The 13,386-nt window shown below is 49.1% G+C and overlaps 2 protein-coding genes across 2 annotated transcripts; one reads left to right on the top strand and one right to left on the bottom strand.

Annotated features, from left to right (window-relative positions):
- Positions 1–1,876: 1,876 nt before the first annotated feature.
- Positions 1,877–8,785, top strand: EMWEY_00046640 (aminopeptidase N, putative; the record flags this gene model as incomplete). Its single annotated transcript, XM_013483142.1, has 13 exons — positions 1,877–1,955; positions 2,207–2,793; positions 2,902–3,285; positions 3,432–3,623; positions 3,940–4,180; positions 4,492–4,570; positions 4,828–5,064; positions 5,309–5,465; positions 5,945–6,130; positions 6,755–7,084; positions 7,451–7,841; positions 8,072–8,292; positions 8,564–8,785. 13 exons carry the CDS (start codon positions 1,877–1,879, stop codon positions 8,783–8,785), a joined length of 3,306 nt encoding a protein of 1,101 aa, XP_013338596.1.
- A 2,605-nt stretch (positions 8,786–11,390) lies between these two features.
- Positions 11,391–13,272, bottom strand: EMWEY_00046650 (hypothetical protein, conserved; the record flags this gene model as incomplete). Its single annotated transcript, XM_013483143.1, has 3 exons — positions 11,391–11,699; positions 11,967–12,978; positions 13,166–13,272. 3 exons carry the CDS (start codon positions 13,270–13,272, stop codon positions 11,391–11,393), a joined length of 1,428 nt encoding a protein of 475 aa, XP_013338597.1.
- Between the last annotated feature and the right edge of the window lie 114 nt (positions 13,273–13,386).

Consider the following 13,386-nt stretch of genomic DNA (forward strand, 5'->3'; position numbering starts at 1 on the left):
ATATATAATATATATATAATTATATGTCTGTTTGAGTGCAGTGCACTTGGTGGCGGATCGTCTGAAGTGGTTTGGGGAGGAGGAGAGCGATGTGGAGACAATTTTGGCTGCGAAGGGAGAGAAGGTGCTCCGGACGCTATCAGGCAAGCAGAGGTTTTGTCTTTGGGTTTCGAGTGGGGTGCCGAGTTAGGGACTAAGGTGTACGGTCTAGAGTTAAGGGTGTAGTATGTACTTGGTGGTTTCTTGGTGTCTGAGAAGAGCTCACGGCTTGTGCTCTTCTCCCTGGCTGTTTTTCCTCCTTCTGCAGCTTCCCAAGTCCTGGACATCGAGGGGTTGGACTGCAGCTCGCAGACTGCTGCCCCATCAGCTCCAAACCCGAAAACCTAGTATATGTAAATATAGCACATGTAGTCAAATGTATATAAGCTTTACTTGACACACCCTTTCGTTACGTCGGCTGAGCCTGCGAAACACCTCGCAGTTGCTTTTTTCCTTACGATGAAACTCGACAAGCTCCTGAGCGCATCTCCAGGTAAAGGCCGAGCTGGCGGCAAGACGTAGCCAGCTAAGGTCTGCCGACGCACCCCTTCAATCGCGGAAACTTCTACCAATCTGCTGGGAGTTTCTCAGTCGAATGAACGGATGTTCGAGGGAGGTATTTGTCTTCTCTTGCATCCGAATACGAATTTGTTTGAACCTTTTGGTCTGCCTTTACATTTCAAGAGTCACGAAGCACTACCGAGTATTGGGAGCTGCATGCGGGCGAGGCATGTGGGCCGTTAGTTGTGTCTCAGCGATTTTGCCGTACTTCAGTGGGCGGTGGACGATAAGGCGCTTTCAAATTTCCTACTCTGGTGGCTAGAGGGAATTTGGGACCTACTTATGTTGTTGCCTCCCGTTCAGCCTTCATTGCTTCAAGCTTATATGTGAAATGCTTTTGTAGGAAGGTACGAGACACTACAGGCACTAATGCGTAGCAGTGCCAGCTTACTACCCTTAGTCGCTACGCTCTTCCCTTTCCGTGGCAGCAACCACGGAAAGGGAAGAGCGTAGCGACAAAGACTGAGCCGGGAGACGCAAAATGGTCATACAGTAATTGTGGGTTGATCTCCCTTGATTGGTGTTTGCTTATGCCTCCTTGACTTAGCCAGTTGTCGACAGCCCCTTTAAGTCACCCGCAAGTGTGGGGATTCCTATTGAAACATATTTGGTGGCAAGCAGCTGAATCCGGTGATTTGAGTGCGTGGAAAACTATTGTGGGAAGTCCCTTGATCGTTAATCGTAAGATTCGAACTCATCGCTACGCTGATACCCTCTGTGAGGTGACAGGTAGTTTGACCACTTCGCCAGTCTATTTGCTGTAGTTTGCTCCTTAGTAGTGTATGTTTGAAGACACAATGCACATGGGGGTTAAATGGGGCCTCCCTATATCTCAGCCAAAACGCATCACAATTAGCCATAAATATGTTCTCTCTGTCTTTGGGCAGAGATTGAGGGAAGCGGCATTTGCGCTTGTACTTTTGCAGGCAACGGGACGATGCCAATGGTTGCACGCTTTATTACAATGTCAGTTATATAGCCTAGCAACCGAACTTTGCATATATAGTTTTTAGTGCTAACTATTTCCCCTGTCAAGTTTCAAACCACCGAGAGGAATGTGACACACGTTGCCGACCCACGAATGGTTGCCGCCTGCGCTACGGTGACCGTTGGTGAACCGCCGTGGGCTGTACGGGTAGAGTGTGGACGACTAAAGCATCAATTATAGGTTCAGTAGACTCTATAATGTGAATAGGAATGTGTATCTGTGTTTAATTATCTGTTTTGTGATATTACCCCGACCTTTCTGGCCTACACCTCCCCTGCCGGCGAGAAAATGTGGCTGACCGCACCTCACCTCGGCTTCCTTGTAGCGCCTGTTCTTCTTCATGAAGTAACCCGAGGAACAGGAATCAGTAAGTAGCACAGCAGTGAGCAAAACACTGCAAATATGAGATACTTATTTCGGGATTTGGGTGCTGTCTATGTACCCTTTTTCTCCCGCGACCAACGCAAGGACCGAGTCCAATGCTGCCTCACAGGAAACAGTGTTCTGTTCCTAGCTTGCTGAGCACCGCCTGATCTGGTGACAGCGGTGGGCCTTCATTTTCCTCTGATGTGGCCCTCGGACCTGGTTTCATTGTGCTTTGTTTGACCTCCTTGGTAGGTTGTGTTGGTCTAGATATTAAAGCTGGAAACGGCTCCAATTACTATTTGGACGCCGCAGCTCCGTCCCTGTTGACCTCTCTGCTAACTCCATCCTCCCCTCATTCTTGGAGAAGATGGCAAGGAATGTCTGCCCCATATGCGAACGTAGCAGGAGCTTCCTCTGGAGCATTCTCGCTGTTGCCGCACATCCAAATGGCTGCAGCTGCAAGTTCCCCCGCAGAGGTACAAAGAGAGGAGGGAGAGGAGCTGGGCAATGCTTCCTTGCGTCCTACCAATGCGAGTGAGCAGCATGCAGATGCAGGTGCCCGTTCACCTCATGGACATCGGCGAGGCAATGGCCCACAACAGCCGAATGCGAGGACAAGGGCAAACGCGCATGCACATCCAAAGCAAGAAGACGCCCACCTCACAGCCACAGCGGACCCTCCTGATGCAGGTGGCAATACATATGGGTCAGAACTCACTGCGATTAGAGCCAAACAAAGGGGCCGACCGGGGGAGAAATTCAGAGATGAATACAAGCCATCAGATTTCGCCGTTGATTCTGTAGACCTAGACTTTTTCCTAGAAGAAACAAACACCAAGGTCAGCGATTGCTGCATGTTTACTGGTGTTAAGTATCTCTACGATAGAGTTACGGTTCCACAGCTTAGGTATCAAGAATTAGTGGTAATTGTTTGCGGTGTATTTTAGGTGATAGCCACTATAATTATGCAGCGAACTATCGGCACATCCCCTACAGACTTGGTCTTGAATGGGGAGGAATTGGACCTCGTCTCTTTGACATTGAACGGGAAGAAAATAAGCGATTCAGGCAACCCCAATGCGATGGCTGACGGTGAAGAGGGCTACCGTCTCGGCAGCGACGGCAGTTTGATAATCAGTAAAGCTGTTCTTCCTAAGGAAGCAGGGGAATCCTTTACCCTCCAAACACAGGTGGATATTCACCCGAAAGCAAACTTAAAACTTAGAGGACTGTATGCCTCTGGGAGTGCTCTGGTGACGCAGTGTGAGGCTGAAGGATTCAGGAGAATAACATATTTCCTGGACAGGCCTGATGTGCTGGCAAAGTATACTGTAAGCACGCACTCGCTTTCCGTACCTCATTTCTGAAGGTGTGCAGCATAAGAGTGCATTGGAGTCAACGGCAACGGTGTGGTGCATTTCAACTCCTGGCATCTGGAGAGGGTTGTGCTCGTTCCAGTATGTTGCTTAATCTTCAGGTTCGTCTGGAAGCAAACAAGGAAAAATATCCTGTCCTCCTAAGCAACGGCAACAAGACAGAGGAAGGACCCGTGCAAGATTCTCCCGACCGTCACTTCGTGGTTTTCACAGACCCTCATCCCAAGCCGAGTTATCTTTTTGCAATTTTGGCAGGCGATTTTGCTGCTATAGTGGACACATTTACCACCAAAGTTCGACCCACGACCCACAAACCTTCCACACCTTCTAAGATTACTCCAGCGTGTGTGTGCGTGTGTGCTCTTTTTCGCGCGTACGTGCACGCGCATCACTTGGGAGTTCGTCAGTTGTGCATATGTGTAACATCGCTCCTAATTCTGTTGCTTATTTTGTGAGTATGTGTGTGTATGTGTGTGTGTGTGTGTGTGTGTGTGTGTGTATGTGTGTGTATGTGTGTGTGTGTGTCTGTCTGTCTGTCTGTCTGTCTGTCTGTGTACGTGTATGTGTATGTGTATGGATATATGGCTTTTTCTGGCACCTCCGCTGCAGAGTGGCAAAGAAGTTGCACTTGCGGTTTACAGCGAGCCGGAACAGATGCACAAGCTCAATTGGGCAATGCACAGCGTGAAGGTGAGCATGAAATGGGAGGAAGACCATTTTGGAAGGGAGTATGATTTGGATACCTTTAACGTCGCATGCGTCTCTGACTTCAATGCCGGGGCCATGGAGAACAAAGGCCTCAATATCTTCAATTGCTCTCTTCTCCTCGCAAGCATGCAAACCAGCACAGGTTAGCACCAATTCCACTAGTGTTGTTTGGGCTGCAGATGTTGCAAGTGCTTCTGTTGCTACTGCAGCAGCACCGCAGCAGAGGAGCCTTCTGGATCTGATAATATCCTGGCATTCGGTGTCACGATGCAACTCTTAGTGGTTCGGCGCAGCGATTTGATGGTTTCCCTGCTTTTCAAGCAGCAAGCAACAGCGACGCGTCCACTTGCTAATTTCGCCTCGGTGTATCTTTGTGTGGTTCATTGGGCTTCACATTTGGGGTTTGTGATACAGTACGTGGGCTATATAGCCTGTGTTGATGTTCTGTTTCAGATGACGATTTTGAACGCGTCCTTGCAGTTGTCGGGCATGAATACTTCCACAACTGGACAGGCAACCGCGTGACAGTCCGGTAACTCCCCAACTTGTTATCCGTTTCTGTTCTGTATGCGCAAATTCAGTGATGTGTTTTCTGGGCTGTGCCAAGCTCGTTTGAAGCAGAAGGTGAAACGCTTGCAACACCCGTACAGCAGAACAAACACCGGGCAGCGCAGAGCGTGTGCTCGCCGGCGTACGGATGTTTGTGATAGTCTTTGTGCGTCTTGTTTGAACGCTTCTCATTACTTCATCTGTTCGGATGTTCGTAGGCTTGTTGCTTGTCCTGCTTAGGGATTGGTTTCAATTGACACTAAAGGAAGGCCTAACGGTGTTTCGGGAACAGCTGTTCATGGGAACTTTTATGTCTGCCGGAGTACAGCGGATTAAAGAAGTTGCAGATTTGATTTCACGGCAATTCCCAGAAGATGACGGCCCCATGGCTCATCCCATACGCCCAGAGAGTTACTTGGCTATGGATAACTTCTACACAGCCACAGTTTATGACAAGGGCGCAGAGGTCGTACGCATGTGAGACCAGTTTACATTTTCAATTGTGTTTAACTCGAAATCTACTTGCCCAAGGTCGAAATAGCCTACCATCAGTGAACAGATCCTCTGCTCACTGAAGGTAACTGGGAGTTCGCTTCATTTGTAGAAGCAGTCGGTGTGGAAGCGACAGCACCACTTCAGGAGCACTTCCAGTCATACACCTCAGTGTTTCTCCCATTTTCAACTGCCATTGCATTCTTCTGCTGTTTATCTGGCTGTCCAGATACTACACCTTGCTTGGTGCCTCTGGGTTCCGGAAGGGAATGGATTTGTACTTCAAACGCCACGATAATAAGCCAGCCACCTGCGACGACTTTCGGGCCGCCATGGCGGATGCAAACGGCATAAACCTGGACCAAATGGATCGTTGGTACAGTCAGGTAGCAACATTGAAGTATATCCAATGCAGTATTGAGTGGGGACTGAAGGGAATATGAGTGTTGAATGTCAGTTGAAGGGAAGGTAACTGTTGAGATTCAGCTGAACGTTATGTGAGTACTGGGTATGAGACGGAAACTAGATGGATCTCCAACTGTAGCATCCGCTTCACTAAAAGCCATACAGGCGTGAACAAGCAATGCAGTAATGATAATCCCTGCATTCGTTTGTTGGCGCTATCGAGGAGTGGCGACGCACCCGAACTGTGCTACATTATTGAAGTCTCATTCCATATACGCTCACTTTGTCCTGCCTGCGGAATGCCCACCTCGCCTTTCTATGGTCCTTCCCCAAGGAGTCATCGTGCACGCCCTGTCTGTCCGAGTTGAACTGTTTCAACAAGGAGCACGTACGCTTCATTCCGCTGAGCCTTCGCTTTTCCGGTCCCCAGCCATGTATCAAGTGCCTTGTTTGGCTGCAGGCTGGCACACCACGCCTCGAAGTTCTGCGGTCTGAGTACAAAGAAGATGAAAAAGCCTTCGAAATAAGCTTTAGGCAGCATACCCCGCCGACTCGGGGCCAAGAGACCAAGCGGCCCCAACTCATTCCTATCAAGATCGGGCTCATAGGGAGGGCTTCCCACCAAGATTTGCTGCAACCCGCAGTGGTAACAAGAGAAAAATGAGTCATGCCGCCCCCGTACAATGCCCTTGGCATGTATTTGTATTTGTCATGCCGGTAGTATAGCATAGACCAATAAAACATATGAATCTTTATATGTCAGTATCACTGTATTGATGTTTTATTAATAGCTGCGCCAGAAGCAAACACAAAAAAGCACAATGATGATACTTGGAGCTGTCTTTTGGAAATGAGGACACCACAGCAAAAAGCATGCATTCACCTTTGGCCATTTTGTCTCCTGTACCTCTGGGCTAGTAGCGCATTCCCAATAATTGCCGTCCTTCTCCATATGCGTTTCTTTGCAGAAGCATTCAATAGTGAAAGGCAATCTTATTGTTGTACCTTTAGCTGACAAAACCGTTTGCTTTGTGCTGCGATTTTGCTCCATTGCTCCTTTCTGCACGTCTTTGTTGTCTATTTTTAACCGACTTTGTCCTTCCTTGTGCTTTTACCTCCCTCGTTCGGTGCAGGTGCCGCTCCAGTCCGTTATCCCAATAGGTCCATCATGCCTCGCTGCACAACTTCTCATTTCAAAGTCCCCATGGCTTTTCGTCCTCCGTGTCACTCTTGTCATTGCCGGTGCCTTTTCGTTCTCTCCTGCCTTCAGGTGTTAGAGATGACGGAAGAGGAACAGACATTTCGAGTCAGAGGTGTACGAGAAGACTGCGTACCTTCAATATTGCGGGGGTTCTCCGCTCCAGTGCGTTTGATAAACCGTCCCCAGACAGCCAAAGAAAGCGCATTTCTTCTGGCTTACGACACGGATCCAGTGACCAAGTGGTTCGCTTCCAGGGCCCTGGCAACACCAATCGTTATTTCCCGTTCTAAGCGGATCTCTGCAAAAGGAAATGCACAGAAGCTCGAACAACTTCCCGATGATTACGTCGAGGGACTGAGGACAATCCTTACCGACCAGGCGACGGACAACGCACTGAAGGTAAATCCATATCCACGTTCCCCCCTAATTTCTATCCTTATCAAAGAACCAGTCGATGTACAGTTCCTCTTAATCCACGAAAGCTGCTCTTTACGTCAGACGACTCTTGGACCGCAAGCAGGAGGGGAATAGGTCTGCGCGTTTGACTGCCTGAAGTGGTGCACAGACAGCCGAATGGATAGCAGATGCGTCTCCAAAGCATGCATGCCTCTTTAAGCTCAATTCGGGTGTGCACACATGGTGCCACTGGAACTGGCATGGATCATGGTAAAAGGACTTCTGAGGCAGTGTGGCTGTACACACTGTGGATATCTCGACGGCTTTACATGGGAAGGTGTGTCTTCTTGTTTTCTTTTTATATTCCAGGCACTCATCCTGCAGCTGCCTGACTGGAATGGTCTTTCTACGGAGATGAGGCCCGTTAATCCAGAAGCGCTGCACAAAGCCATAAGAACGGTTAAGGCGGACTTGGCGACTGCGCTGAAGCCTGAAATGAGTGAGTTGTATAAACAGCTCACCCTTCCCACCGATCAGGAGGACGAGGTGACGGAGGAGGCAACCGGCAGAAGGAAGCTACGGAATACTTTGCTGCACTTCCTTTCGGCTATGGGCGATGAAGAGGCGGTGGAAAGGGCATATAAGCACTTCACAGAGGCAAAATGCATGACAGATAAATACGCAGGCCTCATTGCCCTCAGTAATATACCCGTTATGCAACGAGAGAAGGCCTTTTCGCGCTTCTACGACGACGCAGCAGGTTCGATTTAACGCAAAGCTCACACACAAGGAAGCAGGATTTGCTTCCACCTGGGTTTTAGCACAGCAGGCACCGTCAACGTGCTTGGCCGCCACAGCCGCCGCTGGCCGCCTACTTACAACTGAGACTGGGAAGCGAGCTGAGTCCCCGAGTGTGCGCATGCACAACCACATGTTCACGCGTTCTACTCTAGCGTTTCTGATGAACGATGTCGCTTTCTTCTTGCGCAGGAGACTCTCTTGTGGTTGACAAGTGGTTCAAAGCTCAAGCTCTCTCAGACCTGCCAGACCAAGTGGAACGCATAGCCGCCTTGCTGCATCATCCTGCCTTCTCTCTGAAGAATCCCAACAGACTGCGGTCTTTGGTGTATGCGTTTGCTGCTGTCAATCATGTCCACTTCCACAGGAGCGACGGGAAAGGCTATGAACTCCTCGCGGGGGTCATTCTCCAGGTAGGCATCCATTCGTATTTTATGCGACCCAGACAAACACAAAATTATTGGCGGTGAACAATTCAAGTACAGCGTACACAGCTCAATTCTCCCTAGTTCGTGCATGGATTGCAACCGCCATCGAGGGTACGCTGGCGGTTGGAAATTTTGCTCTTGGTGGACAAAGCAGCTCTCTGGGACCTCCTCGTGCATCTTCCATCTATCGGGGAGAGCATTTGCAGCAAAGTATTTTGGTCCTCCGCGAGGCTCTTAATTGCGTGCTACGCTGCAGGCCGACCGCATCAACCCCGTGGCTGCTTCGCGGGGGGCAAAGATATTTCTACCTTGGAGGCAATACGATGAACAACGGCAGCAACTGATTCAGCAGCAGTTGCAGCGCATTCTCGCAGAACCTTCCTTGTCAAGAAATGTCCGGGAAGTCGTCGTGTTGGCACTTGACTCTCCTCCCCCTCCGCAGCCTACACTTCCGCAGGCGCTCGAGTCAGAAGCCTGAATGGTTCGGTCCAGGTACGATCGGAGTTCCGCCTTATTCAAAAATACTCTATACCAAAGGACAAGTTGAAGAACCCAGGACTCATACTCATACAAAGGAGGCAGAAATGGCTATTGTGTTCCAGGAAGATAGCAGTGCTCGCCCAGCAGTGGCATGCGTGTGTGTGTATATATATGTATGTAATGTATGTAATGTATGTAATGTATGTAATGTATGTATGTATGTATGTATGTATGTATGTATGTATGTATGTATATATGTATGTATGTATGTATGTATGTATGTTGTATGTGTGTACGTCTGTGTGTGTCAGTGCTTAGAATGCCGTGCTCGAAGCATGGGTGAGCGGCATGCAATTTGTAAGTTCATAATTAGCACAGAGAACGCAGTAAATGATACGCGTCCTCTACGTGCGATGAAATCGCAGCCTTCGGGCGTTTTTCTCCTTTTTTTCGTTGAAACAACGGACAGGCTAAATGTTCTTGACAAGCAGAGCTAGAATGAAACGCAGACTAGGAAGAACTCGTCTGGCTGGAAGAAAATGATAGGCCGTCATAAGGAACTACCAAATAGCTAATCAGGTCGAAACTTGCACTTTTTAAAATAATTTGGAGGATGAGCATTAAGAGTAACGAGACAACAGCAATGAACGCTTAGCTTGAGTGGCAATGGGATTCATTCGTCAGAGGGCGATTCGCCCTTTGGGTACAAACGTGTATCAAGTGCAACAACGAATAAACAATTCAGTCCAGAATTTGTTCTCTCCGCAATGCGCTCTTGCCATCTCAACTGCGTCCCTGATGCATGAGTGCTTTCATGCGCCCTCTCGATTGCTCTTCTTACGTGAGCACCCCAATGCTCACCTGCTTGACGAGCACACGTACGTTAACATTCATTATGCTCATTTCTAAGTTGCTCCCCATCTTGGAATGGTGATCTTTCGTCATCCTTTCATAGATCTGTTTGCTCTCGTCGAGGTGGGCACCCCCCCGTCAACTTTGTTTTCTTGTGGCGAATTCAGTCATAAGAGGTCGGCTTGGAAACGCTTGGAAACTCGCAAAAATTTCTAAAATATGTAAAACTTAGTTAAAGCCACTAACTCCTGGAAGACACGAAGGGAGAAAGATCGGAGGCAGCGGAAAAAAGGGGGGCGCGTTGTTCGCCAACTGGCCTACACTCTCGCCTTACATGTATCGTTCCTGCGCAAGGGGAAGTAGATGGTATATACTCAAGTGATCTCTGCTGAAAATAATCTAATTATTAACGAGCCACTAAACCAAGACGAAGTTGCTTACTTTCAGAACGAAGAGACTTCATTCGCTCCAAGCCATGGTGCCCGGACAACAAATCTTTGTGATCAGAATCGAATAGGAGTTTAGCTTTAAAATACTCATCATTTTTCTTAAAGTTAACGCACTGGCTGGACGCAATGAAGCAGAAATTTGCGTTTGCAGTTGGGAGCTGCACAGGAATGGCTGCTCCAATGCATGGCGTGTTGGGTGTAAATGGCCCCTGTACTCGAAGATGGCGAGCCAAAACATAATTGTATTCAACTGAAAAAGGTGGAACCTTCCAAAAAAAAATCCCATCGCAAATTTCAGGATATGAATGGGGAGATGCGGTGACGTCGTTACGCTCCTATTCGCGGTTTCAACCGTCAGCGGGTGGGGCTCATCCCCCACATTAGCTGACATGATGCAGCGGCAGACACATCACGCACCAATCTTTCGCCTTTTACTAAAGATTGCCGTGTGTCTGCCGCGTTACAATGCATCTCGAACAAATTTTTGGGGCGCTTCGGCGCCAACGATCGTGTATAGACTTGTTAGTCCTAGAGTTTATATATTCTGTTATTCCTTGGGTCTGTTAGTTAGTGGCTTGGCTGTGGTTTCTGCGTTCATTTACGTGGGTTCTGGTGTGTTCCTGTGTTGTAAATTGTCGCTCGCATTTCTAGTCCGTTGACAGCATCTATGGTGGTCAGTGTTAACACCGGCTGGACGGCTATTTGTCCTACGCACCAGAGAAGGTTCCCGTGTAAGTTGTGAACTGAGTTCAGTAGTTATTTAGAGGTAGCTGTTTTAGCACACTTTTAGGAGACAGGGCTGGTGCTCGATTCGAATGTAGTAGTACTATTGGCAGGAAGCTCAGTCTACGTACTCTATTGAACGATTGGTTTGCAGCTTGAAAAAGGACGCATTTCTTGCAGGGAGCGGTCAGACGAAAAAGGGATTCCCTTGCCGCCCGCAAACATTTGGCAGGCGAACACCATAAAGGAAACCCCTCCGTGTTCACAGTGAAGCAGGTAGACAATTCCTTAATGGTGTTTCTGTCCGTGGTCGTTGCCAAAAAGGGACTGGCGCCTTGACAAAGCTTCGTAGTTCAACAGCACTTTTGCATTAGTCCTGTGCAGTGCAGCAGCTAGCGGCGAAGAGGAAAACGTGCAGAATGCAAAAACAAGCCCCACCTGTTCTAGTGCACCATGAGATGTGTTCGTACATGAGCCGTCCACGACAACAGTATGAGCATGGGCTCACCAACTGAGTGTGGTCCAGGGCAAGCCAAGCTTATCGAAGAAGCCGGCATCCACTCATACTTGCTTGTGCGTTCATGACAAACTTGACGTCATTTCTTTCAGAGGAGGGGCAAATGCAATGATATCGCGCGTGGAGTTGCTTTGCTTCTCAAGAATTTCGGGGCCAAAGCCATTCGACATGCTGGAGGCTGCTGACGACTCTTCCCAAGGGGCTCGGCTGCTGCAAATGCACATTATCCACCAGGGAAGTTTAATCTTGTCGTGGTACAGTAGCAGCGTTATAAGGATAATGAAGAAAAGCGCCACTCCAAGAGTCGATACCAAGACCACCCACTTGGGCATGTCCCCAACGCACTGCCGCTCGTTCTTGACCTGCATTTCCTGAACACGCAAACGAGGAACAGGACCGACGCCGCGGTTCGTCGAGTTCGTCATACGAAACTAGTAATCTTCGCAGAATTTATTCGATAAGAATCTAGCACTTCAGCACGCAGAATTCGTTAAGCATCAATTCAATAGAACTCTCGTAAAACGTAACAAGCATGTAGGCCGTATGCACGCGCTCTGCTTTACAAGGGGTTGTTCACACGATGATGCATCAACAGTGCATGCGCTGTGAACTACGCATGTGCTTGTCTCCTCCCTCACCTTTACAAAAGGTGTGACCGACTTGAGGAGGACAGGATCGTAGATTCCTCTGCACCTTCGAACAAGCCGGCTCGCCATCTCGCTGGCAGTCATATCAAAGCCTAGGGTATCTGGAGTCATATCTCCCAACCCCTGAATGACGATGTGAATGAGCACGACATTGGGTTTAAGTAGGTCCTCCGCGTTCCTCCGAAGCGTGGGTGGCAGGCCTGTCCCAAATGCACTCTTCCTGTACAGCTGACCGCCACGCAGCAGTCTGGCAACGCCTTTCCATTTGATTCTTTCTGCGTCAATGACACGCTTCTGCCCCCACTGCAGCGGCTCCTGGGCCATCAGGTTCGTGATCTTCTCCTTGCTTCCTTCTTCTAGACCATCTTCAACGAACTTCTGATTGTCTCTTAGCAGCAGCACCTGAACGTCCGGGTCGAACTTCGCCTTCGACTGCTGCGACCCCCCAGCTGAGTCGTAGACGTCAGCAAAGCCTGAGTACACCACTTCCACGTGTCCCAGGTTGCCTAGGGACGGGTCCCACTGCAGCTCTGCACAAAGCAGCTGCGTGGCAGTGTATGCTGTTAACGCAAGAACGTCGCGCTGCAGCGGATCTGGCCAGTCCGATAGCGGCCTGGAACTCCACGGATCGACAAGAGAAACATCTACAAGCAGGTTGCCTGGCTGCATGCGTTCCTTCAGTTCCTCTAAGGTGTCCGTCTCCATGTCCACCCCAAATATTCCATGATCTACAAAGTTTCCCGCCTTTGTGCGCTCCAAGTACCCTGTCACCGACACGTTCGGCCGCATCGCGGAAGTCGCAGCAATCAGCGGACTCTGCACAAACTGAAAATTCTGGAACCGCTGCAGCGAACGGTCCAGCTTCCCTTCTACGCTCGCCGCCACCTGCCGCTGCAGCGAGTCAATTGCCCCCCGATCCAATTCATTGGCGCCACTGCGCCCCCGATTGAGGCCTAGGGCTTGTGCAGAGTCGAACTTCAATACCATAAATCCAGCGTGGGGCCTGCGAAAGCGCCAAGTAGCAGCAAACAAGTGCCCTATACCTCAGCGGCCGAGAATACTCATGAGTGCATGGCCCCCGATCTGAAGAGGTGAACATTATTCAGCATTCATGTGTTCCGCACTCTAGTACACATTATATTACACATCACTCTTCGAACGATTGCATTTTTTCGTGTAAGGAAGCGCACCTGCTGGATACAACTCGCTTCATTACGCTCGCCATCATGAGCAGCAGCCAATACTGAAATTGGTTGTGTTGGTACTGCCGCACGTACGTGTTGTAGAAGTCGTTCATTGTCAAAACCCCTGAAGCACGAAATAAATAAGCACCCCAAATGCATGCTCCATACAAACGGCGAAACTCAAAGCTGGACCTATATATATATATATATATATATATATATATATA

This window comes from Eimeria maxima, genomic scaffold (assembly GCF_000499605.1).
Source record: "Eimeria maxima Weybridge genomic scaffold, Emw_scaff972, whole genome shotgun sequence".
NCBI classification, from domain to species: domain Eukaryota; phylum Apicomplexa; class Conoidasida; order Eucoccidiorida; family Eimeriidae; genus Eimeria; species Eimeria maxima.